This window comes from Balaenoptera physalus (assembly GCF_965194825.1).
Source record: "Balaenoptera physalus genome assembly, chromosome: 4".
Lineage (NCBI taxonomy): Eukaryota > Metazoa > Chordata > Mammalia > Artiodactyla > Balaenopteridae > Balaenoptera > Balaenoptera physalus.
Genome location: NC_138891.1, coordinates 135,019,020 through 135,041,489, shown reverse-complemented (window position 1 = coordinate 135,041,489; position 22,470 = coordinate 135,019,020). Strand labels below are relative to the sequence as shown.

Here is a 22,470-nt window from a genome sequence, read left to right as displayed (position 1 = left end):
CTGGTCAGGGGAGAGGGGCCTCTAGAAGGGAGAGCCGAGCAGCGGGTGTTACTTGTGCCCGTGGGACCAGCTGCAGTGATGGGGCTGGACCTTGTTCCGTTAACCTTCCTCTTGTAACCTTCCCCGGGGGAAGAGATCGACTTAGCTCCTCGAGAAGCTGCGCCCGTGGGTCCCGGTGGTTTACGGGGTGGGCTGGAGTGGATGCTGCAATGCGCCACCCAGAGGTCCTTCAGGAAGGAGGAACTTGCTCCCCTGGCTGCTGGGAGTGGGGCTGCCTCCCCGCTGAGCGTCTCCCCCAAGGTCCCCGGGGCTGAAGGAGCTGCCACATCTAGTTACACCTCCTTCCTGGGGGCGCCCACACCCAGCCCAAGGGTACTGTGGGCCCGCAGGCCCTCTAGCCTCAGCTCTGGACGTCTCTAAAGAGCCACCCCAGCTCCAGAGCCCCTGCAGGACTGGCTTCATATCCCTCACCCCATCCTGCTGCCCCCTCTCCCTCAGAGGTGTTACTCCCGAGGCTACCGCCACTAAGACTTCTGAATGCAAATCTCCATTTTAGAGCCTGTTTCCTGGGGAATGAGACCAAAGACAGGATCAGCTGGGGCTGAGCCCGGCATATTTTCATTTCTAAGTGTGAGAGTATAGCCACGATGATTTCGTTTCTAAGTGTGAGAGTATAGCCACGATGATTTCATTTCTAAGTGTGAGAGTATAGCCAGCATGAATTCATTTATAAGTGTGAGAGTATAGCCAGGATGATTTCATTTCTAAGTGTGAGAGTATAGCCAGGATGATTTCATTTCTAAGTGTGAGAGTATAGCCACGATGATTTCATTTCTAAGTGTGAGAGTATAGCCACAATGATTTCATTTCTTAAGGCCACTTCCGTCCTACAGTCTCTATCCAGGGACATCCTTTCTTCTTCCCAAACCTTTTGAAAATAGCTTTCTTGAAAAAAAAACAAAACTGCTTTCCTAAAGTCTCGGACACACATCCCATAATTTCAGTCACTCTCAGATATCCCACAACTGAGACCGCTCTTGCCCCTCCCCCCACCCTCTGCCCATGGCGGCTGTTCGCTGGCACTCAGCCTACAGTTTTCCCTCTCTCATCTTTTCTGCTCTGAGCTCTGCTTTACCTCTTCCTGTCCCAGGACCATCACCTTTGCTACCTGATGACTTGGGGGTCGGGGCAGGGAAGGTCGGAGAAGGAACAAGGTCCAGGTTGGAGGGCGGGATTCGGAAAACAAACCTTTACCCCCTCCCGTAGGGCTGTCCCATGAGCTCAGACTTCCCTGAAGTGGCACCAGGGATGGGACCAGCGTGCAAGGTGTGTGTCATTCTCCAGGAAGCCACGCTGAGCTGAGTTAGGCGGCCCTGACTTAGAAGGACAACTTCCGGTCAGCGTTTTCGAATCCACATCTGGCTCCATCCTACTACCTACCTCTTTCAGGTGCTGTGGAAGAGAATTCCTCGGGGGGATGGCATGCTTGGCCTTCTTGTAAACGCACCGCAGCAAGACGAAGCAGCCAATGAGCAGCAGGAGGGCGACGCACACCGAGGCTCCCAGGACACTGGCCACGACCCAGGAGGGGGTGGTTTCTGCAGGGACAAGGGGCTGGGTCATGTTCTTGTCATGCACAGATTGGGTGACAGTGACCTTAACACTATTTTCACCATCACATCCAATGGTAACCCTTTACCGTTGGGGTGACCCACACGTTTGTTCCGGAAGGTGTGAGGAGGAAACCCAGCAGTTGTTCGAGGATCCAGCGGTTTCCAAGTCTCACCCTCTCCTGTCTTCCTCCAATTTGGGTTTCTGGCAGGATTGCTGATACACACAAAAAGCAGCAGCAGCAAGAACTCTGATCCACCTTATCTACTCACAGGGTAGCGATCAGCTCCCTGGTGGGGATAAACCTCTTCTGCCTTGAAGCAGAAAACAGGACTCCCTGGGCCCCAGAGCCCCAGTGAAACACACACGCTACAGCGTTTTGAACTGAGAACTGCACAGATGACCCCACCTGATCCCCTGCGCTCAGAGACCTCCCCAACAGCTCCTGTGGTCGCCAGCAGCCTAAGGCTGAGCTCTGGGACCACCCAGCACCCCCTTGAGCTCCTCTCTGGAAAAACTCAAGGCTACCAAAAGAATTCACCTTTGTTCTGCCAACTCTTGACCTTCCTTTCTCGGTGCATTTTCACAAAAAGCTCAGGACTGTAAATCTTTCCTCTGTCCCTTTGGGACCTATATGTATCTCCTACAACCAAGAAGTGTCTTTCTCAAGGACCTGAAAGCCATTTCTTTGAAATGTCATCGTCGGGAAGGAGCGAGCCCCCGTCTAAGAGTTCCAGTGGGACCTACCCTGGCATGGCTGGTGACGCTATGATGAACCCCTGGGGGACAGTGCCTGGGTCTCCTTGGGTCTCCAACCCAGACATCTTAGCATCTTAGACAAGGACATTCCACAGGCACACCTGGTTGATGGTGACAAAATTCAAAGGATGCTTTTGTGACTCACCAAGAGGGGGAAATGGGGAAGGAGAGCAGACACTGTTTTACACAGGCTGTGAATTGTGGGAGAATCTAATGATCAACACCCTCTATGTAAGGCTCTCTAACTTGTTTCAGTCTGTCTGATCATACTGTCAGGTGGACTCCCTTTCTGTTCCACCCACAGGGAAATCGTGCCTTCGTACCTATGGGATTAATCTGTAGGTAGTGGGCTTAGATGTTACTTCCTTCCTGTCATTTACTAGCTGAGCAACTTTGGGCAAGTTACTTCACCTCTCTGGACCTTCATCTTCCGTCTGTGAAAGGGGAGAAGAGCCTTTCAATGCTCTCATTGAAAACTTGTGAGGTTTAAATGAGAGAACTATGTTTAAAAAAACCTAAAATGACGTTTGACAAAAGCAGATTTTCAGTGGGTTATACTTTTCCTTTTTTAAAAAAATTTATGTATTTATTTAGTTTTGGCTGTGTTGGGTCTTCATTGCTGCGCACGGGCTTTCTCTAGTGGCGGCGAGCAGGGGCTACTCTTCCTTGTGGTGTGCAGGCTTCTCATTGCGGTGGCTTCTCTTGCTGCGGGCATGGACTCTAGGCACGCGGGCTTCAGTAGTTGTGGCACGTGGGCTCAGTAGTTGCGGCATGTGGGCTCAGTAGTTGTGGCTCACGGGTTCTAGAGTGCAGGCTCAGTAGTTGTGGTGCACAGGCTTAGTTGCTCCGTGGCATGTGGGATCTTCCCGGACCAGGGACCGAACCCATGTCCCCTACATTGGCAGGCAGATTCTTAACCACTGAGCCACCAGGGAAGCCCTACTTTTCCTTTTCTTTTAAAAAATGTTTGGATTTTGTCAGTTAATGGGTGATCACTTAAGAGTCACGAAATATTTGAAATAGTTCTCTTTTCGGTCAAAGTGTGTGCCTCATGCCATGTTTCATGATATAAACCTTAAGGAATATTTAAATGTATGATTTTAATAATGTCCTTATTAATAATGGTAATGACATCTAACCCATATTGCGGGCTCACTCTGTGCCTGGTGCTGTCCTGGGTGACACCCTTTGATTCCCCTCATTTTGCAGACGAGGCGGCCAAGGCACCAGGCAGTTCAGGATGCGCCCCACATCACTCGTTATGTTGGAGTTCACAGCAGGGAAGAATGGGACACAGGACAACCGGGCATGTACTCAGGCTTGGGGAAAGCAGTTGGCAGGTGTTTAGAGGAAAGAGGGATGATTCCAAGGTCAGGGATTCTAGTGATTCAAGCTGGATGGGGATTCCCAAAGCACAGAATTCTGATTCAAGCACAAATGATTCATGAAAGGAATAAAAAGATAAGCTCTTGTTATTTAACGGTGCTGTTGAGAGGCTTAGCCATGGCAGGAGGAACACAGGCAGGTCGACTCAGCCTCAGATAGAGGCATGGCACTGGACAGGGAACTACAGAAAAAGAAAGGAGACTGACAGAGAATTCCCTCCAGAGAGACAGCAAGACTTTCCATCTTCTATATGGCTCTGCATTCCTGAGAAAATTTGCTTAATATGATTGTAGAACGGCTTTGGATGGCACTGAAAAGATCACGTGCCTGGGTGAGGTGAAAGATTCCTAGATTCAGGCAAGTAATTTGTGCATTTACAAAACGAGGGAAAAAAACCCAACAACAACAAGATTCAGGAAACTCCAGGCTGGAAAGCTTGATGTGATATCCAGAAAAAAATACAAACATTCTAGAATGGATGGTTAAGTGGCTAATTACAAATACTTAAAAAAGATAAGGACAATAACAAAAAATAATAACATGAGGACACTGTAAGAAATTAGCTCAAAGTGGCTGCCTTTCCTTTTTTGGATAGGGTTACTTGTTGGTAAATTATGGCACATTATGGGCTGGTTTTTCCCAAGCTGTTTTCCTTGGAATGCTCATCCTCAAAAAAGATGTTGAGGGCTTCCCTGGTGGCGCAGTGGTTGAGAATCTGCCTGCTAATGCAGGGGACACGGGTTCGAGCCCTGGTCTGAGAAGATCCCACATGCCGCGGAGCAACTAGGCCCGTGAGCCACAACTACTGAGCCTGCGCGTCTGGAGCCTGTGTTCCGCAACAAGAGAGGCCACGACAGTGAGAGGCCCGCGCACCGCGATGAAGAGTGGCCCCCGCTTGCCGCAACTAGAGAAAGCCCTAGCACAGAAACGAAGACCCAACACAGCCAAAAATAAATAAATACATAAATTTAAAACAATACCTTGTGCCTATGTACTTATTAAAAAAAAAATGTTGAAAGATCTAATATGCTAAAAATGCTAATATATAGGGTAACTTTTCTGAGAGGGAAATGCGGTGTACCATCATTTCTAAGCACATCTGACTACTGGGCTCTTGTTTTGAGAAATATCCTATAATCACTCATGGGACACAGCTGTGACAATGCTGCACTTGGCACTGGGTGTCAATTTCAGCTGATATTTGCCAAAGTCTTTCATGGTGACTTTGTGGACAGTAAAACGAAATAGCTTACATAATAGTCCACTATATTCAGATGGATTGGTGACAAGTAAGCAACTAGTTAAGCGGTCCGGAGGAAGGTGTATCCTAGACACACCAACAGTTTAAACAACAAACTGGTAAGGATCCTGAACCTCCTACCAGCAAATCAGTTGATGAGACAAAGCAAAACAGGGAGAGAAATATGTTCAATGACAAAAACCAACATTCACGAAGAACTTGATAAGCTGAAATGATGAATCACTGTGATGGCAGCACTGCAATTGCCTCAGAACTGCAGTGACACAGAAGATGAAAAGTTTTGCTCTCTGGAGGGAATTCTTTATTCCTTTATTACTCTCCTTTGTATTTCTGTAGCCCCCCAGATAAGCACCTGGCTTCCAGGAGGGCCTCCGTAAATGAAAATGGTCAGGAGCGGACCTGAATGTATGCATCCTTTTGTGGTCTGAGCTGGCGAAGCCTCTGGACATCTTTAAGTAACAAAAAGGCCCCAAAAGGCCTGACGTTTGTACACAGACATCTAGGCCACAAGTTTTTATCATTCTGTACGCCAATGCAATGCATCCGTACAAAATTACTCAGTGTCTAGGCCATCTGGTACCCTCCCCCTTCCTCTTTTCCTCCTTCCCCGTGTTTTTTTTTTAAGAAACACCAAGCATGGAGGCACTCTGCTAGACACTGGGGTACACATCACATGTGGGGGACTGTGTTGAGGTCCTGAATTCACGAGCAACCCTAAAACCAGCTTGCTGAGGACAGGGAAGGGTTTTCCAAACTCTTCCCACCATGTGCCTGAAGGAACTGGAGATGTGCAGCCTCGGAAGGAAAGAATTCTGGCGGGGGGTGTCAGGGCTCGACCTTGGCTGGGTGGGCTTGGGAGGACTGAGACTTGCTTCAGGGAGCCCAAGAGGACAGAACGAGCACACTGGAGGCGGACGCATGGAGGGAGACCTCAGCTCCCCGGACGGAAGGACCTCCCATCAATCCCTTTGGTCTAGGAGTGAACGAGCTGCCTCAGAAGGTGGGGTCTCCTTCCCAGCATGAGGCGGTCAGTCACGGCTGAACGGGGTTGGAGTTTGAGCTGGATGATGATCTCTAAGGAGGCTTCCGGCCCTCACACTCCCGGGGAGTCTCTAAAGCTACTTAAGATGCTCAGAGGAGGGACTTCCCTGGCGGTTCAGGGGTTAGGACTCCGCGCTTCCACTTGAGGGGGCGTGGGTTGGGTTCGATCCCTGGTCGGGGAACAAAGATCCCGCAAGCTGCATGGTGCCCCCGCTTCAGAAAAAAGATGCCCCGAGGAGACAGAACTGCAGACGGTGCATCTCGAGACTCACCGTCAGCGGTTGTCTGCTCACAGACAGGCTCACTCCACTCCCCCGTTTTGTTCCGATCAGGAAGAAACCCTCGAACTTGAACACAGTAAGTGGTGTGTGACTCAAGATTTCGGAGGACCTCGAAGTCATACTGACCAGTAACTGGAAACTAGTAACAGAGACAAAAATAAGAACATGCCTCAGCAGAGAAGGGACGTCATCTTTTATTTTCTGCCCCCCACTTACTGGTTATAATCTTTCCTTCAGGCTCAAAATAGGAGGATGAAGGACGCAGGCGCTCCTCCTGGTCGTCTCTGGGGCCGCGGAGACCATTCTAAGGTCGGGGTGGGCAGGGCAAGGAACCGACCACGGTCCTGCCAAACCACCTCATGCCCTGAATTCTCCAGTTTAAATGACACGCAAGCCATCCCAATTCTTTTTTAAAAAAAAATAAACCAGTTGTATGGGTTGAATTTCGCCCCTCCCAAATTCGATGTTGAAGTCCTAACCCTTAGTACCTTCGAAAGTGACTTGGTTGGACAGAGGGTCTTTACAGATGTAATCAAGGTAAATGAGGTCATTAGCGTGGGCCCCAATCCCATACGACTGGTGTCCTTACAAGGAGAAAATTTAGACACAGACGTGCACACAGAATGCCACGTAAGGATGAAGGCAGGGATATATACTAAGGACCCAAAGATTGCCAGCACCTACCAGAAGCTGGGCGAAAGGCCTGGAACAGATCCTTTCTCGTAGCCCTTAGAAGGAACCAATCCTGCTGGCACTTTGATCTTGGACTTCCAGCCTCTAGAACCTTGATACAACACATTTCTGTTGTTTCATCCACCCAGTTTACGGTACTTTGTTAAAGCAGCCCTGGCGAATGAACATACCAGTCATCTACAGTAAGACTCAGTGTGATTTTCTAAGTCCAGAGCGTGTTCCTGACAAGGCTGCCTGGGGGTCTCCTCTGAATTATTTCTCCATTCAGGAGCCTGAGCTGCCCGCCCCCAGCAGCTCAACTCCCCTTGAGGGCACACCCCTCAGCCTAACTCTGGTGGGGGCATCCCAGACGACTCATCTTAGTTTAATTTAAATATATCATAATTGATGATGTATTTCTGAATTTGAGAAACCAAAATAGTTTACAGCAAAATAAAGGGAATTAAAAGAGTACATACTGCCTGTATTTCCAGCATGGTTACAATTTCCTCATAGAAGGGCCTTATGAAAAATCTGTTACGTGAATAGGAGCTGCAATAGAAAGTGAGCACAGACTCTGTTTTTACTTTAGTAATTGGTTACTTTTCTTTGGGGCCTGGGCCTGCTGACAGCTTGATTCCTTTACTGTATAAGAAGCTAAGTTCACTGAGGGCGAGGATTGGATTTTACCGATTGAAAACATGAAGAGTACAGTATAACTTCTAATCATTGAAAGCAGAAATAAAAACAAAAAACCCCTGGTTTTATTTCCAGGAACCCAATACTTCTAAAACCTTCCGATGCATTTTTTTTCAAGGCTAAACTCAGAGGCTGACACGTCAGAAGCATACATGGAAGAGGGTGGCACAGATGTGAGGGCTTTTCTAGCCTTTTTTTTGCTTCTGGACAACTTCTGATTTTACCTTCTCACTTTCTCCCATCAGGAAGAAAGAATTTCTAAAAGCTTTTAATGCTCTTAGCTCGTGACCTAATATGGCACGCTCTCAGAGACACCTGCATTCTAGCAGGGAACCATTTAATCTTATTTCTTGCAGGCTGCTGTGACAATACCAATGGCTGGGTGGTTTATCAATGTTTATTTCCCACAGTTTTGGAGGCTGGGAAGTCCAAGGTCAAGGCACTGGCAGATCTGGTGTCTGAGGAGGGCCTGCTTCCTGGTCCGCAGCTGGGTCTTCTCAGGAGTCCTTACGTGGTGGAAGGGGCAAGGGAGCTCTCTGGGGCCTCCTTTATAAGGGCACTAACCCCATTCATGAGGGCTCCACCTTTATGACCTAATCACCTCCCAAAGGCTCCGCGTCCTACTACCATCACATTGGGGATTAGGTTTCAAAGTACGAATTTGCAGGGGAGTGTGGGTGGGGTGGGGAGAGGGGGAAGGGAACAACACAAACGCTGAGTCTATAGCACCTATAAACTGGTAAAGGTGACCCTGCAGGCACAGTGAGGGAGGCACTGGGGAGCAGGCGGCCTTTCCAACACTCTGTGTGTCCCACCAAAGTCTTCCACACTGCAGGCAGGCAGAGTGAAGGCACAAATGTGTAACCATATGCCTGTCCTGAGGGCATATTCTAGGTAAGAAGCTAAAGACATAAACTGGGTTTTGAATTTCCTGCCTGGGGCAGGAGGCACTCAGGCCTGGTAACTGTGGAATCTGATCCTTAATCACAGTAGGCTGCTAGCTCCAGGAGTTATCTCCAGACTTTAGCAGGCACACTTGCATTTGATAAGTGACCATAAAACTTTCTGTGTTGCTTCCTAGGTACACAAATCCTGGGGTCTTGACTATAAGCAAAATCATCTATTCTGTGAAGAAGGCAGATACCCTGCGTCAGTTAACGAAGCATTTTTAAAAACTGAAGTATAGTTGATATACAATATCTTATTGGTTTCAGGTGTGCAACATAGTGATCTGACATTTACATATGTTACAAATTGATCACAACAGAACATTTTTTGGGGGGGGAAATTAACTTGAGATTTTTGGGGGGCTACATAGTATGTAGATATAAATTTAATTACATCATTCCTCAGACAATATACACAGGTGACCCCTTCTTCCCAAACGCTTGAGAATCAGTGATAAAATCAACATTTAATGCAGAAGAGATAACATACGCATAACTTAACTTACATAAAATATACGTAAGTTAGTTTAGGACCACAGATGGCATTCAACTCAGAAGCACTAAGTGTAAGAGTTGACCAAAGATGAATGAAAACAGCCTTAACACGTCTACACAAGGGGACGGGAACCTCACGTATTGACCATACCCATTGTTCAGGTAATGGGACAAGCTTACTTTTTTCATTATGTCATTAAATTCCTCAACAATCCTATAAAGTAGGTTATTATCCTCACTTTATTAATGAAGTGGATTATATGCCCATTTTGCAGACCTGAGAAGCTGAGGTCAAGAATGTGACTAGAGTCACACAATGGCAGGGGCAACGTTCCAACAGGATCTTTCCACTCCCAGCCCATGTTGTGAAAGGCACTGTCCCTGGAAGAGGAGGAAAGCAATGGGGAAAAGTGGGGTCAGTCCAGTAAAATGTGACACCCACCATTCATCCAGGGCTGGGGCTGCCCTGGCCACAGACTTGACTATTCTGTGGTGTACTGGGGCCTCATGCCATGAAACAGTAGACATTCACTGATCACCTGACTCCGCTGACTCCAATTTCCGCCAGCCAATAGCTGAGTCAGCTCTGCCTTCTCAGGCGACTTCCCTTTGGGGAGAGAAAGGCCTGAGCTCCTGCACCAGCACCCAGGAAGTCTGCTCTGTGCATTGCCCTTGTGGACTGGGAAGCATGACCTGACATACCGGCCATCCCCCACAATGGGAAGCTTCTGGAGTTCAAAGGACCAGGCCTGAGATCCTCTGGACCAGCGGTCCCCAACCTTTTTGGTACCAGGGACCGGTTTTGTGGAAGACAATTTTTCCAGGGACCAGGGGCAGGGGGAATGGTTTCGGGATGATTCAAGCGCATTACATTTATTGTGCACTTTATTTCTATTATTATTGCATCAGCTCCACCTCAGATCATCAGGCATTAGATCCTCAGGGTTGGGGACCCCTGCTCTGGACCATAAGGTGCTGCTACCTGGCAAAGCCTCCCTCCGACCAACACTGAGCAAAGGAGAGGGAGCTTACATCTGCAATGCATGTGATTCGCCATGCTTACCTTTTCGTCAGAGCCATTTTTCCAATATTGCACATGATAAGTCCATGAGTTATAAATATTCCTCATGGTCCATGTTTCAGGTTCATTCTTAATTTTCGGGGCTAAGAAACGCATATGTAAAGAATTAGCAAGTGCTTCTACTTGGATTCTGGGAGGTCCGATAATGGCTAAGTATGAGAACAAAGCAAAATGACAATCAAAATTCACATGTTAAAAACATCAACATTTATTTTTCGTAACTGGGCAGACCAACTGGGCTACTGAAGTACTCTGCCCTGTGATACACTGCTGAGGTGATGCTGACAGACATGGCTAAGGAGGATTCTTGGAATTTGTTTCTTAAAAAAAAAAAAAATCTTTTAATCTTTGCCTTTATCAATCAGGTTTAGTCCATTTATGTTTACTGTGATTTGATATATTTGGAATTATTCCAACTACATTACTTTGTGTTTTCTGTAAAGACTCCCCCTTTTTTTTTTTTTTTTTTTTAAATGGCTTATTCCTCTCCTCTTTTTTTCTTTCTGTTGGGTTGAATTTTCTTTATTTCCATTGCTGGGTTGGAAGCAACAGATGGTATTTCTATTTTTAGTGTTGAACCTATATAATTAAACCACTTTCCAGCAAATACATTTTCCAACAAAGTCTGAAACTAGATCTTCCCAGACCAGGGCTTGAACCCATGTCTCCTGCAAGCGGATTCTTAACCACTGTGCCACCAGGGAAGTCCTGGGCAATCCTTCTAAATGCATCTCTCGATCTGCTCTTTGGAGGGCTGCACTTGAGTTTTGTTCATGAGATTCTTATCCTCCTTATTCTCTCAATTGCTATCTGGTGGTTTAATTAGTTTTCAAATCCTGATGTTCTAATGATGTTCATTTCATGACCTCTGGTGGGTCCCCATGACTTTCCAGCTCTAACCTGGGAATACTTTTTTCAATGCCGACCAGCCAGCCTGACCCAACCCATCTGCCATCAGCTGTATCCGTCCCTCTGTCCTTCATCCTGGGCCAGCTGGTCTTTCTGTCTCTACACCTGCCTAAAACCAGTCTTTATTCTTCTGCTCATGGTATCACATTTCTTTAAGTCATGATTCCAAACTGATTTCCTCCCCCAAAATTCAACACACAAATCCTTCTAGTTTTTCTCATTAACAGCACTGGCCCCAACTCGTTTTTACCCTCGAGGCATTAAAGTCATCAAATTTATATTTAATTATCTTATTGCTTTATGCCTATCCTGTCCTATCTCTCCCACAAACGTCTTTAAGGCCACAGCCCTCTTTATTACATTCCCTAAGCTCCTTGTGCAAGGCCGTCCACTTTGTGGCACTCAAAGAATTCTTGCTAACGGGCCAACCAAGGGGGAAATAATCAAGGCAAGATGATGACATAACAACAAAATAAAAACCAAGATGGCTTACTGTCATCCACAGGACAGAAGGTGATGTTTATCCAGTCTGAATGCTCGTCTTCAAATTGAGCCCTGACCCTCAAGGTGTGGTCACCATACTTGGAAAGACTTGAGAAATCACATTCCGTCAAGACAGTACTAGTGCATATATCTTGGAATTTCCTATAACTACAAAATCAGAAGAGATCATGAGAGTTCTAACCTCAGTCGCTCTGAGGCTGACTGGTGCTTTATTCTTCTGCTACCAAAGGATAATGGAGGATGATGAGAGAAGAATAAAGCAAATTCTTTATTGTCAATTTCAAAGAATACTACGTATCATTCATAGGAGCATTTTCCAAACTGTGCTCCATGGAACCTTAATGATCCTTGAGGTATCATAAGACATTTCAAAAATAATCCATCCCACAGTCAAACAATTTGGGGCAAAAACTGGGTGAGACATGAATAGGTGTCTGTCTTCACAACAGAACTGCTCAGAGACTTTCATATCCTAATAAAACGTGTCTTTCCAAAAAGGGGTTGAGTATTCAACATATTTGACCAAGAAAGCTGCCTTCTTTGACTATGTATTTCTGAAACTTGTGGGGCATGGTTTGTGAAATGTTGATATTCACAGATTAGCCAAAATAAGTGTATCACAATGATTTCAAATAACGTCTTGTAAATGACTATTGTTCAGTTACGCTGGAAAAATTATAAAATTCGTTGACCTCAGATCTCCAACCCTGGCACCAACCCCTGAAGGGAGGGTGGCAGAAACATGAAGTGGAAGGAAAGAAATGTTTGAGGAATACCTACCAGGTGCGTGTAACTTAACCTCACAACAGCCAAAGGAGCTATAATTAGCTGACGTAAGGAAAACCAGGCTCTGGTCTTGCAAAAAGTAAGAATTTTGTCTGACTGGCACCTTCCTGTCTTGGTGCCAAAACCAATCTGGCTACCCTAAGAGGTAACAATGAAGGTGATGGTGATAAGAATAATAACAGCCAACACTTGTCAAGCACGTAGGTGTCAGGTAGGGCACTGATTTCACAGTATTATCTCACTGAATTTTCACAACCCCAGGAGGGCGGAACTGACATCACTCCTATTTTATAGATGAGGCACAGGCGTGGAGAGCCTAAGAAACTCGCCCATGGGACTCAGGTCTGCTTGACTTCAGAGCCCATTGCCTCAGGCACCACCCCACACTCCACTGCACTCTTAGGAGGCAGAGATAATTGGGCTTATGCTATCTTACTGTCTGCTTTTTTTACTTAATAGACCACAAACATTTCTCTAATCAATCAACTCTTCGTGGCTGCCTAACATCCCATCACTGGGGAAATCCAAGGGTCATTTCATGAAGGGGGTTTTCTCACATGTGGCCATTTCTTTCCATGCATTTAAACTAATGCATGAATTGGGTGGAACACAGAGTATTTCAAGAGTTGTTCTGCAATAACTTCCCTTTCATTAGGTCATTTTTATTGCATCTACATATATTTTTCTTCCCATCAAGTAGCTAATAGGATCTATTCCCCATATTTACATCTAATTGTTTTAGATGTTTCCATATTAAAATCACCAAGCCATCCTCTGAAGTCCCCTCCACCACCGGTCACCCCTACCCAACGTACACATACAACAAGAGTTTGTGCTATGCAACCGCTCAGGTTAAATTGTAATCAAACCTTTTCCAGAGCCACAGAAGGGTAATCAGATTTTTCAGGATCAAATTTCTTCCACACCCAGCACGTGTTTTGTTTTCCCCAGCACAGGCCATGCTTGGTCTGCACGTCTATGCTGAGGAGACCTGGAACCCAGGTATCCACTCTTGGTTGCTGGGAGCTCTCATCTAAAAGACAAACACCTAAAACCAAACACCTCTACTCCAATGGCAAAGAAGCAAAGAACAGAACAACAAGAAATAAACCACAGGGGAGAGGGACAGACAGAGAGGGAAGTTCATTTTCCACAGTGAAATCCCTAGAGCTATCAAGACAGAGTGGAGAAAACACAGAGACGAAATTATAAAACCAGTCAGTGCTAGAAAATACACCGCAGGAGAAAAATAAATCTCAGAATGATGCTTATTAAGTCCTTGGGGAAACTGACAAACCTGGAATATGGACTTAAAGGACTGTATTATTGGTGAAGCTACCAAATCTTGATAACTGTACCACAGCGATGTAAAAGGTTATCCTTGCTCTTATGAAGTACACAATGAAATATTAAGGGGCAAAAGCAAGAAAATGCGGCGAACCTTAAAAATTGGTGAATATCGGCTCTTTGGAATTTCTTTGTATTATACTTGAAATTTTGAAATGTTTTGTTACCTGGGAATTATTTCGAACTAAAAAGTTTAAAAAAAATGTAAACGAGGATTATCTTATTCATCTTTCTCCTTCTTCTCTGACTTAGCAGGCCTTGGATATGTTTGTAAAATAAAGGCCAGGTGGGAGGAGTGTGGGATCCATGGCATCTGAGACCCCCATTTCCTCCCTCCTCACTGAAGGAGTTGTCTGCCTTTGACGAAGTTTCTGAGTCACACGGGAAGCAGGTGTGCGGCTCACTGGCCTTTGGCCTCCTGTTGCTGTGTCTGCACCTGGCGCAAAGGTGCGTCATCTGCGCTCCAGCCTGTGGTGTACAGTGGCAGGCTGCCAAGGGAGGGCTGGCACAGGGAAAAACCGACAGGCCGGGCAGGTCCTGGGAGGTCAGAGCACCACTGAGGCAATCGTGGTTGGTGATACCCTTCCTTCATAAGCGTCTGCTGTTCTTCAGAGGACACAGCCAACAGCCAGCAGCTGTCTTACCTTCAATTTCAGAGGAACTGAGTGCCCACTATGCAAATGATCTGCACCCCCCAGCACTGGGGTGTGCAGTTTATAACCTACTGGAGGGGGTCGGTGGTAAGCAAGCAAGGGGCTTCCTGCCTGCTTTGCATACCTCAGTTTTCTTGGATAGCTTCCACTGTTGACTTCTAGCAATACTACTCTAATAACTGGAAGATGGTCACCACCGGCATTTGTCTCTTAAAAAACATTAATAGTGACAAGCCCGATATGTTTGCATTGCAGTAGGCTGCCACGGGGGCCAATGACACTCACCATCTACGTGATAAAATGTCTGTCACACCATGAACCCTCACAAGAAAAAGGAAAGAGGATTTTACTTGTCTGTTTTCAGAGAACAGAGCTTCCACAAGAATTTCTGGGACAGAAAGAAGGCCAGGAGAGAGGCTCCCCCTGGGCTGTCAAGGTCACTGGGGTGACAGCAGTCAGACTCTCTCCTTGGTCCGGCCCAGTGACCAGCCCAGCCAAAGCCACCATCCTCTGCCAAGAGCACCCCAGACTTACCTTTGGTACTGAGCTGTGAAAGTCAGATTCCCCTTGGGAAAAGCAGGCGACTCCCACTGTAGAATGTTCTTGAAATTAACTGAATTCATTCTGACATTTTCAGGAGGTGGCACCATTCCTAATGCTGTAAAAATAAAGGGGAAAAAGTTGGCAACTCTCTTCCTCTAAAAGGCTGTCCAAGAAAATAACCATCTCCAATACTCAGGTCTTCCCTATGGCTCCAAGTCTTCAAATGGGCATGTGGGTGAAGGAGAGACATGCTTTAGCTGTGCTGAGGAGTCTGGATTGTATTTGAAGAGAAGAAATTGCTAAGGGGAGGAGGATAGTAAGAGTGAAGTGGGGATGGCTGAGGGTGACCTGGATTTGGGTGGTGGTAGAAAGGTGTGAAGGGGTGGGTAGATGGATTTTAGATATATTTCCAGAGGTATAAAATCTAGGCTTCCTGATACATTTGGTGTGAAGAAGTAGATGTTAATATCCATTCCTGGCTTAAGCACCTGATGGCCTGACTGGGGCTGGGGACAGGGAAATCAAGAGTCCCAGTTTAGAATTTGCATTAGGTTTGCGATGCTGAAGGATACGTAAGTCGGAATATCAGAGACAGCAGGGTGAATGAGCCTGGGGCACAGAATATAGATTTGGGCTAGAGACAGAAATAGTTGTTAAACTTTTTAATAGAAAATGCCAAACATACACAAAAGTACAGAGAAGAGTATATTAAACCGCCACCGGCCCATCACCCAACTAATGCCAACAGATATCAATTTGAGAGTCATGAGCCCATACCTGGTATTTAACGCTAGAGTTCTGCTGATACCCCCCAAAAGGGATAGTGTAGGGGAAGGAGAGAAGAGGGCTCGGGCATGAACTTGGCTGTATGGAGATCTGGTAGAGGGGGACGATCCCAAATAGAAACAGGCTGGTAGGGAGGAGGGAAACCGGAGAGCAAGGTACCCTGGAAGGCCAGGGGTGAGTTCATCAGAAAGGAAGGAGGGCTCCAGAGTGCTGTTTGAACCTGGGCTGGCAATTTAGAGCAGGACACGAAGGGTTTCACTGGATTTAGAACTCAGAAACCATAGAGCTGCGGAGTTGAGGGGCAGAATTCAGATCTTGGGGTGCTGGGGACTTAGTGGGAGGCCCTGACGGCCCGCCCAGGCACTTAGTCACTTTGAGCGCGCCTCTGGGGTCCGCTCAGGGGTCGTCTTTGGGGCCATCGCTGCCCGACGTCGTAGCCGGGCCTCCTGGTTCCCGAGCGCACCTCGGGTCGGGACGCAGCGCCACGGCGGGGCCGGATCCCCGCGCAGGCAGCCCGGCTTGGGAAGCGCGCTGGGCGAGTGATTGAGCCGACACTCCGGAGAATGCCCGGCGTCCCCTCCCCGCAGACCCCTCACCTGACACCAGGAGGCAGCCGCCCAGCCAGCTCCGGAGGCTCTGCGCCATGGTCGCGCATGGAGCCCGGGAGGGCGCTCGGGGGGCCGCGAGCAGCCGCCGGGCGCCGGGGTACGCACCCCTACGCCCGCTTCCGCGCCGGCGTAGGGGAGATCCGGCCCGCCCGCCCCGAGGCTGCTTCCGAGAACCGGCGGGGCGGGGCGACACGAAGCCCCGCCCCTGCCTCGGACCCCGCCCCCGCGCGTCAGTCTCGAGAGGCCGCTCTCACCGGATTGGCAGGGGCAGGTGCAGAGGTGGAAGGGCACGTTCCTCCTCCGGGTGAGTGGAAAACAGATTGTAAAACAGGTTGCAAAACTGTACGTGCCGTGTCCCCATTACATTAAATGCATGCTTTGAAAGGAGCCGCAAGTTAAATACATACACTCCAACGCCAACCCAGAGGTGATATCTGGATGGTGGTGGTTTACACCATGCAGTATTCCCCAGGTTTTCTCCAGAGAACAGGCACGGCCTCTATAATGCCCATTCCCCGCAAATAAACTGATTTTAAAACACTCCATTAGCAAATCCAGTTTGAGAGGGTCTTCTTTACCGTAACTGCCCCCTCCCCCCAGGGATAAGCAACAACACAAAGCCAAGTCATTTCTTTGGCAATAATCGTTTCTCTCACAACACTGCTGAGAAAGGCCTGATTTCCTCTTTTTCAGCTTTGCAGTGGTGAGGTTGGAAAACCCAGAGCAGGGTAAGTACCAGGGGGTGTAAGACACTGCCTGACGCCTGTCGCTAGAACACCTCACATGAACTTGAACGCAGGGGGGGAGAATGTGCCTTTGGCCCCCAGAGGCCACTGCACAGAGTTGGAGGGAGTTTTGTGCAACCTAGAGATGCCAGCAGAACCACACATCCGCTGCATATATATCCTGTCTAATAGGAAACAACTCTGAAGACATTCCCAAGTTTATATTAAAAAGCGTGTTTTCTTTTTTACCAACCTCCAACCATTGTACAAAATTAAATCTTAAAATATGACACAGAGATTCTATCCCTCTCCCTTATGCAAACGTTTCTGTATTAGTCACCCGCCCGCACTAGTTATTTATGGTGTGTCTGTCTTCCTCACTCAGATTGAGGAGGGTTGTGCAAGGGGCTGAGAGTTGAATTTTCAAGAGTGTAGGCGACAGAATATCATCTGGGAGGTGCCCAAGACTTGGCTGGACCTTCCCTACTTCTAACCCAACCCGAAGCGTGTGCTTCTGTTTCCTGGTGTGTGCGGCTTTCTCTCCCGCAGCCCAGCCTCCCTTCTCTTTTTCTGCTGCTTTCCTGGAGCCAGTGGAAAACAATGCTGACTGCTCCTGCCATAAACCCTGCTCTTTACTCTGGGAAACATGATACAGAAACATTAGACACCCATGAGAATAAAGGGAATGGACAGGGCCTTTTCCCTTCAAAGCAAATCACTTTGAACAGGTAAACAACGCACTGAATGATACCAGAACACTCTGTTTCCCACCTCCCCTTCCCTCAGACTGGGAATTTGCACAGATGATGTCACCAATCTCCTAATCCTTCCCTCGGAGAACACTTGGAGACCCCAAAGGAGCAAGTGGGGGTGCTGGGAGGGACAGCACCGGAGGTAGCAGGTGTCCAATTAAATATTTCTTGATTCATTCATCTCGTTACATAACCATCCCCCATGTCAACATCCGACTCGGAAGTGTCACTTTTATCAGAAGGAGTATCTTCAGGCCACGGGCACTCCGCAGAGGGGCCGGGGAAGGGCAGCTGTGTCCCTTCTCCACTGGCCACCAGAAGGTCCGATTCTGTCTCGTCGGGGTCCTCTAGCACGACTGTCTCTTCTGGACGAGATGGTAACACTGGAGTGACTTCTGAGTCGTCGTTGTCCTCAAGGGCCCTCATGCACACAGAGTTCAAATCCACATTGAAGACAATTCTGTCCCCAGACCCCTCCGTGGAGCTGCTGTCCTCCTCGGAAAAGTGGTCCTGCAGCAGGTTCCCTCTCCCCTGGTAGCCCCTACTTGTGCATTCCGACTGCCAGGGGCTGGGCCCTGGTGCCATCAGGGCCTCAGCACCAGCCTTGGGCTCGGGCAGGTCACACTCCTCAGTAGCCGGGTCACTGCAGTCCTCCAAGGTGGCCGAGGACACAGAGGCGGGACACAGCCTGCCCGTCAGTCCGTGCGTGGTGTAACCACCTGCGCTTATTCGGGGGGCTGCTTCATTATCGCTGTCACTTTCATCATCATAATTATAATTCCACACTTTCTTCTTTCTGTTGATGTGAATGACCTCCACGGTAGCCACTTTTTCCAACGGAGGCAGCTCGGGAAATACACAGACTGACAATTTATAAAAATTCTTTAAAAAAAAAAAACAGAGGGTATCAATTCTGAGTGTTCTTTACTTTCTGACATAATAAAACTTAATGGGGGCTTCCCTGGTGGCACAGTGGTTGAGAATCTGCCTGCTAATGCAGGGGACACGGGTTCGAGCCCTGGTCTGGGAAGATCCCACATGCCGCGGGGCAACTAAGCCCGTGAGCCACAACTACTGAGCCTGCGCGTCTGGAGCCTGTGCTCCGCAACAAGAGAGGCCGCGATAGTGAGAGGCCCGCGCACCGCGATGAAGAGTGGCCCCCGCTCGCCACAACTAGAGAAAGCCCTCTCACAGAAACAAAGACCCAACACAGCCAAAAATAAATAAATAAATTAATTAATTAAAAAAAAAAAACTTAATGAGGTTAACTACACAGTGATGGGGAAGGTGGTAATGAGGACGATGACGACAACAACAGCAATAATGGCTAATGGTTACATAGTGTTTACTATTTGCAGGGCACTGCTTTTAGTCATCTACACGTTATAATTCATTTTACCCTCACAACCGCTCTATGAAGTAGGCTTACTATTCTTATCCCCACTTTACAGGTGAGAAAATGAGGCAGAGAGGTTAAGAAACTTGCCCAAGTTTCACAAGCTTCAGGAATACTAAGTGGTGGAGGCTGGGTTTCAAACCAGGAGGCTGCCTGCAGCAGAGACTGGCCCGCTCCTTCCTGCTGCTGTTTCCTCGCTGCTTCTTGCTTGTCAGGGGAATCTATCCATTTAGTCTGGATAGATTTCAGCCCTGGACTGCTGACATTCTTAAGGGTGTCAAGGAACTGTGAGTAAGGAGAGATTCAAGGGAGCCGATTCCACTGGGGTCAAAGCCCTCTGGACTGCAGGACCTTAGAGAGGCAGGTGACCCCTAAAGGGTCAGAGGTGAGAAGAGCAGGGAGACTGCAGCTTGCTCTGATCCAGCACCTCCAGGACACAGAAGGTGAGGTGGGCTAAGGAGACTGGCTACAATGGGGTCACGCTGAGGAGGGTGGTCACGAGATTCCTTTCACAGACCTGGAATCATCACTGACATCCTCCTCCTCTCTGTTCTCTTGCTCAGGCTGCCCAATTTGACAAGCCTACTTTTCCCTGACTCTATCCAGACCTAGCCTCGGGATGAATTGTTCCGTTGGGTTGTTCATCATTTTTCTTATTGATTTATAGAGGCTCTTTATATAATCTATAATCTAGATGCCAATTATTTGTTCATTATTTATGCTATATGTAATTTCCCCCAGTCTCTGGTTTAACATTTTAATCTCTTTATGATAACATTTGATGGAAAGAAGTTCTCAACTTTAATGTAAGAAGATGTATCACTTTTCTTTCTTCATGGTTTCTGCTGAATCTTCCTTGCCCCAAAGTAAGAATCTCCTTTATTGCCTTCTAAAACTTTTAACAGTTTTGCCTTTCACATTACAGTCTTTAATAAGCCTGAAATTGATGTTTGTGTATGGTGTGAGGTAGGGATCTAATTTCATTTCCCCCCATATAGATAACATTTATTGACCTGTCAATCCTTTCCCCACTGCAATTCCTACTTGTCATTAGTCATGTTTCCACATATGTGGGTCTGTCTCTGGGATCTCCATTTGACTAGATCTTTGTTAATGCTTTTCAATAAGGTTAGATAATTTTCTCCACAATGGGCTTGTGACATCTTCTGTTAGATATCTTCCTTGTTTTTAAAATATTTTTATTACCATTGTAATGGTATTATAAAAACGGTATGTTTTCATTTAAATCACATTATTCCATTTAACTGTATGATTCCAAGTTCAAAACCAGGTAAAACTAATCTATGCTGTTAGTAATCAGGAAAGTGGTTATCCTGGATGTGGGCAGTGACTAATAGGTAGGAGAGACTTCTGGGGAGGTGGTCATGTTTTCTTTCTTGATCTGGGTGTGAGTTATGTGGGTACATTGAGTTTGTGAAAATTCACAGAGCTTTTTGCTATGATTTGTGTACTTAATTTCTTGGATGTTGAAAAGCAACTTATATAAAAATATATTTGTTTTCTAAGTGATTGTTGCTAGTGTATAAAAACGCAAGCATTTTTATATTGATTATTTTGTGTGTAACACATTGCTAAACTTATTAGTCCTAATAATTCGTCTCCAGATGCTGAATTTCTTACTTAGCCAGTCATATCATCTATAAATTATCATTGTCTCTTCCCCCATTTTTCAGACTTTAAGCTCCAAAAGGGCACATTTTTTGTTTGCTTTATTCACATCTAGATCCCCAGCACCTATAACATGTGGACACACAGTAAATACACAACACCTATTTGTTAAATGCAAAAGAGGAGAAGGAGGGGGAGGGGAGGGGGATGGGAGAGAGAGAAAAGACATTGTTTAAAATTTTTAATATCTGTTCTTGATTAAACATACATACACAGACATACTAGACCTAGGGTGTTCTGTTTTACTATTCCTAGAGTTTTTACTTAAACACAGAGTAACAATTTTTAATGGAGAAATACCAGGCAGACACAAGATAACAATACCTCCTGTCATTACTTGGGGTTAGCACAATAACAGGTATAAATATAATTGGCATATAATTTGGGTGCATTTTAAGGATGGGAAGAGCCCCAGGGAGACCTGGGAGGAGGGTTAGTAATGAGTTTAGGTAATTCAGGCAGAAGATTACCTAGGAGGTGATGGGTGTGGTGCTAGGGGCCTTTATATCTCAAGGCTGCATGAGAAATATGAATTGGAGTGGGATTTACCTAAGACCTCAAGGCCAAAGCAGTACATGGCCAACAGAAGAGTTGGAGTGAAGGCTGAGAATAAACTTGCAACTGAACACTAACATAAAAGATTCAAAATATACATTGTTAAAGACACGAAGGTAAAAGTTACACTCATAGATAAAAACCAACCATTCTTGCAATACAGGGATCATAGTGTGGATGGAATCCAACACAGAGCAATTTACTTCTCATAAGCTACAACCAAATGCCATCTAGGTTCAAACACTAATGGTAATTAAAAACTCCAAAAGCACCCCTCCCCCCAAACAATCCCTCCCCCAACCCAACCTGAACAAATACAAACAAGAAAAAGAAGAGCACATCATCCATAACAAAGAATGAAATAATGCCATTTGCAAAAACTTGAGTGGACCTAGAGTTTATCATATTAAGTGAAGAAAGTCAGAGAGAAAGACAAATATCATATGCTATCACTTATTTGTGGAATCTAAAAAAAATGATACAAATGAACTTATTTACAAAACAGAAATAGATTCATAGACATAGAAAACAAACTTATGTTTACCAAAAGGGAAAAGGGACAGGGGTGGGAAGAGATAAATTAGGAATTTGGGATTAACATAAACATACTACTATGTATAAAGTAGGTAAACAACAAGGACCTACTGTATAGCACAGGGAACTATATTCAATATCTTGTAATAACCTATAATGGAAAAGAATCTGAAAAAGAATATATATATATTCTTCCTGTACACTTGAATCACTTTCTGTACACTTGAAACTAACACATTGTAAATAAACTATACTTCAATTAAAAAAATTTTAAAGAAACAAAAGAATTAAAAAATAAAAAGACTACACTTTTATCACCTGTGGAGGGATATTTATTTGTGGCTGTTAAAAAAATTAGAAGGAGAAGGTGAATGAGTTCAAACATAGAAAAATAAGATATTTCTGATTATTTTCTAATGTAGAAGGAAAGTGACATGATAGGGAAAATGA

At 46.2% G+C, this 22,470-nt stretch overlaps 1 protein-coding gene across 5 annotated transcripts in view; it reads right to left on the bottom strand.

Annotated features, from left to right (window-relative positions):
- The window catches only part of LOC309659412 (interferon alpha/beta receptor 2-like), a 49,023-nt gene that overhangs the window by 6,235 nt on the left and 20,318 nt on the right, over positions 1 to 22,470 (bottom strand). Inside the window, exons 1-6 of one of the 5 annotated variants that reach the window (XR_014262790.1) lie at positions 16,358 to 16,561; positions 14,967 to 15,090; positions 11,636 to 11,793; positions 10,216 to 10,382; positions 6,331 to 6,478; positions 1,441 to 1,598 (exon numbers count right to left, since the gene is read on the bottom strand). Coding sequence is in view for 4 of the 5 variants with exons in the window: in XM_082459123.1 (XP_082315249.1) it covers positions 1,441 to 1,598; positions 6,331 to 6,478; positions 10,216 to 10,382; positions 11,636 to 11,793; positions 14,967 to 15,090; positions 16,358 to 16,406 (804 nt within the window). In the remaining variant the exon portion in view is untranslated. Of the gene's footprint in view, positions 1 to 1,440; positions 1,599 to 6,330; positions 6,479 to 10,215; positions 10,383 to 11,635; positions 11,794 to 14,966; positions 15,091 to 16,357; positions 16,565 to 17,312; positions 18,729 to 22,470 lie in introns of those variants that run through there. The other 4 variants (XM_082459123.1, XM_082459122.1, XM_082459124.1 and 1 more) reach the window with 4 other exon arrangements.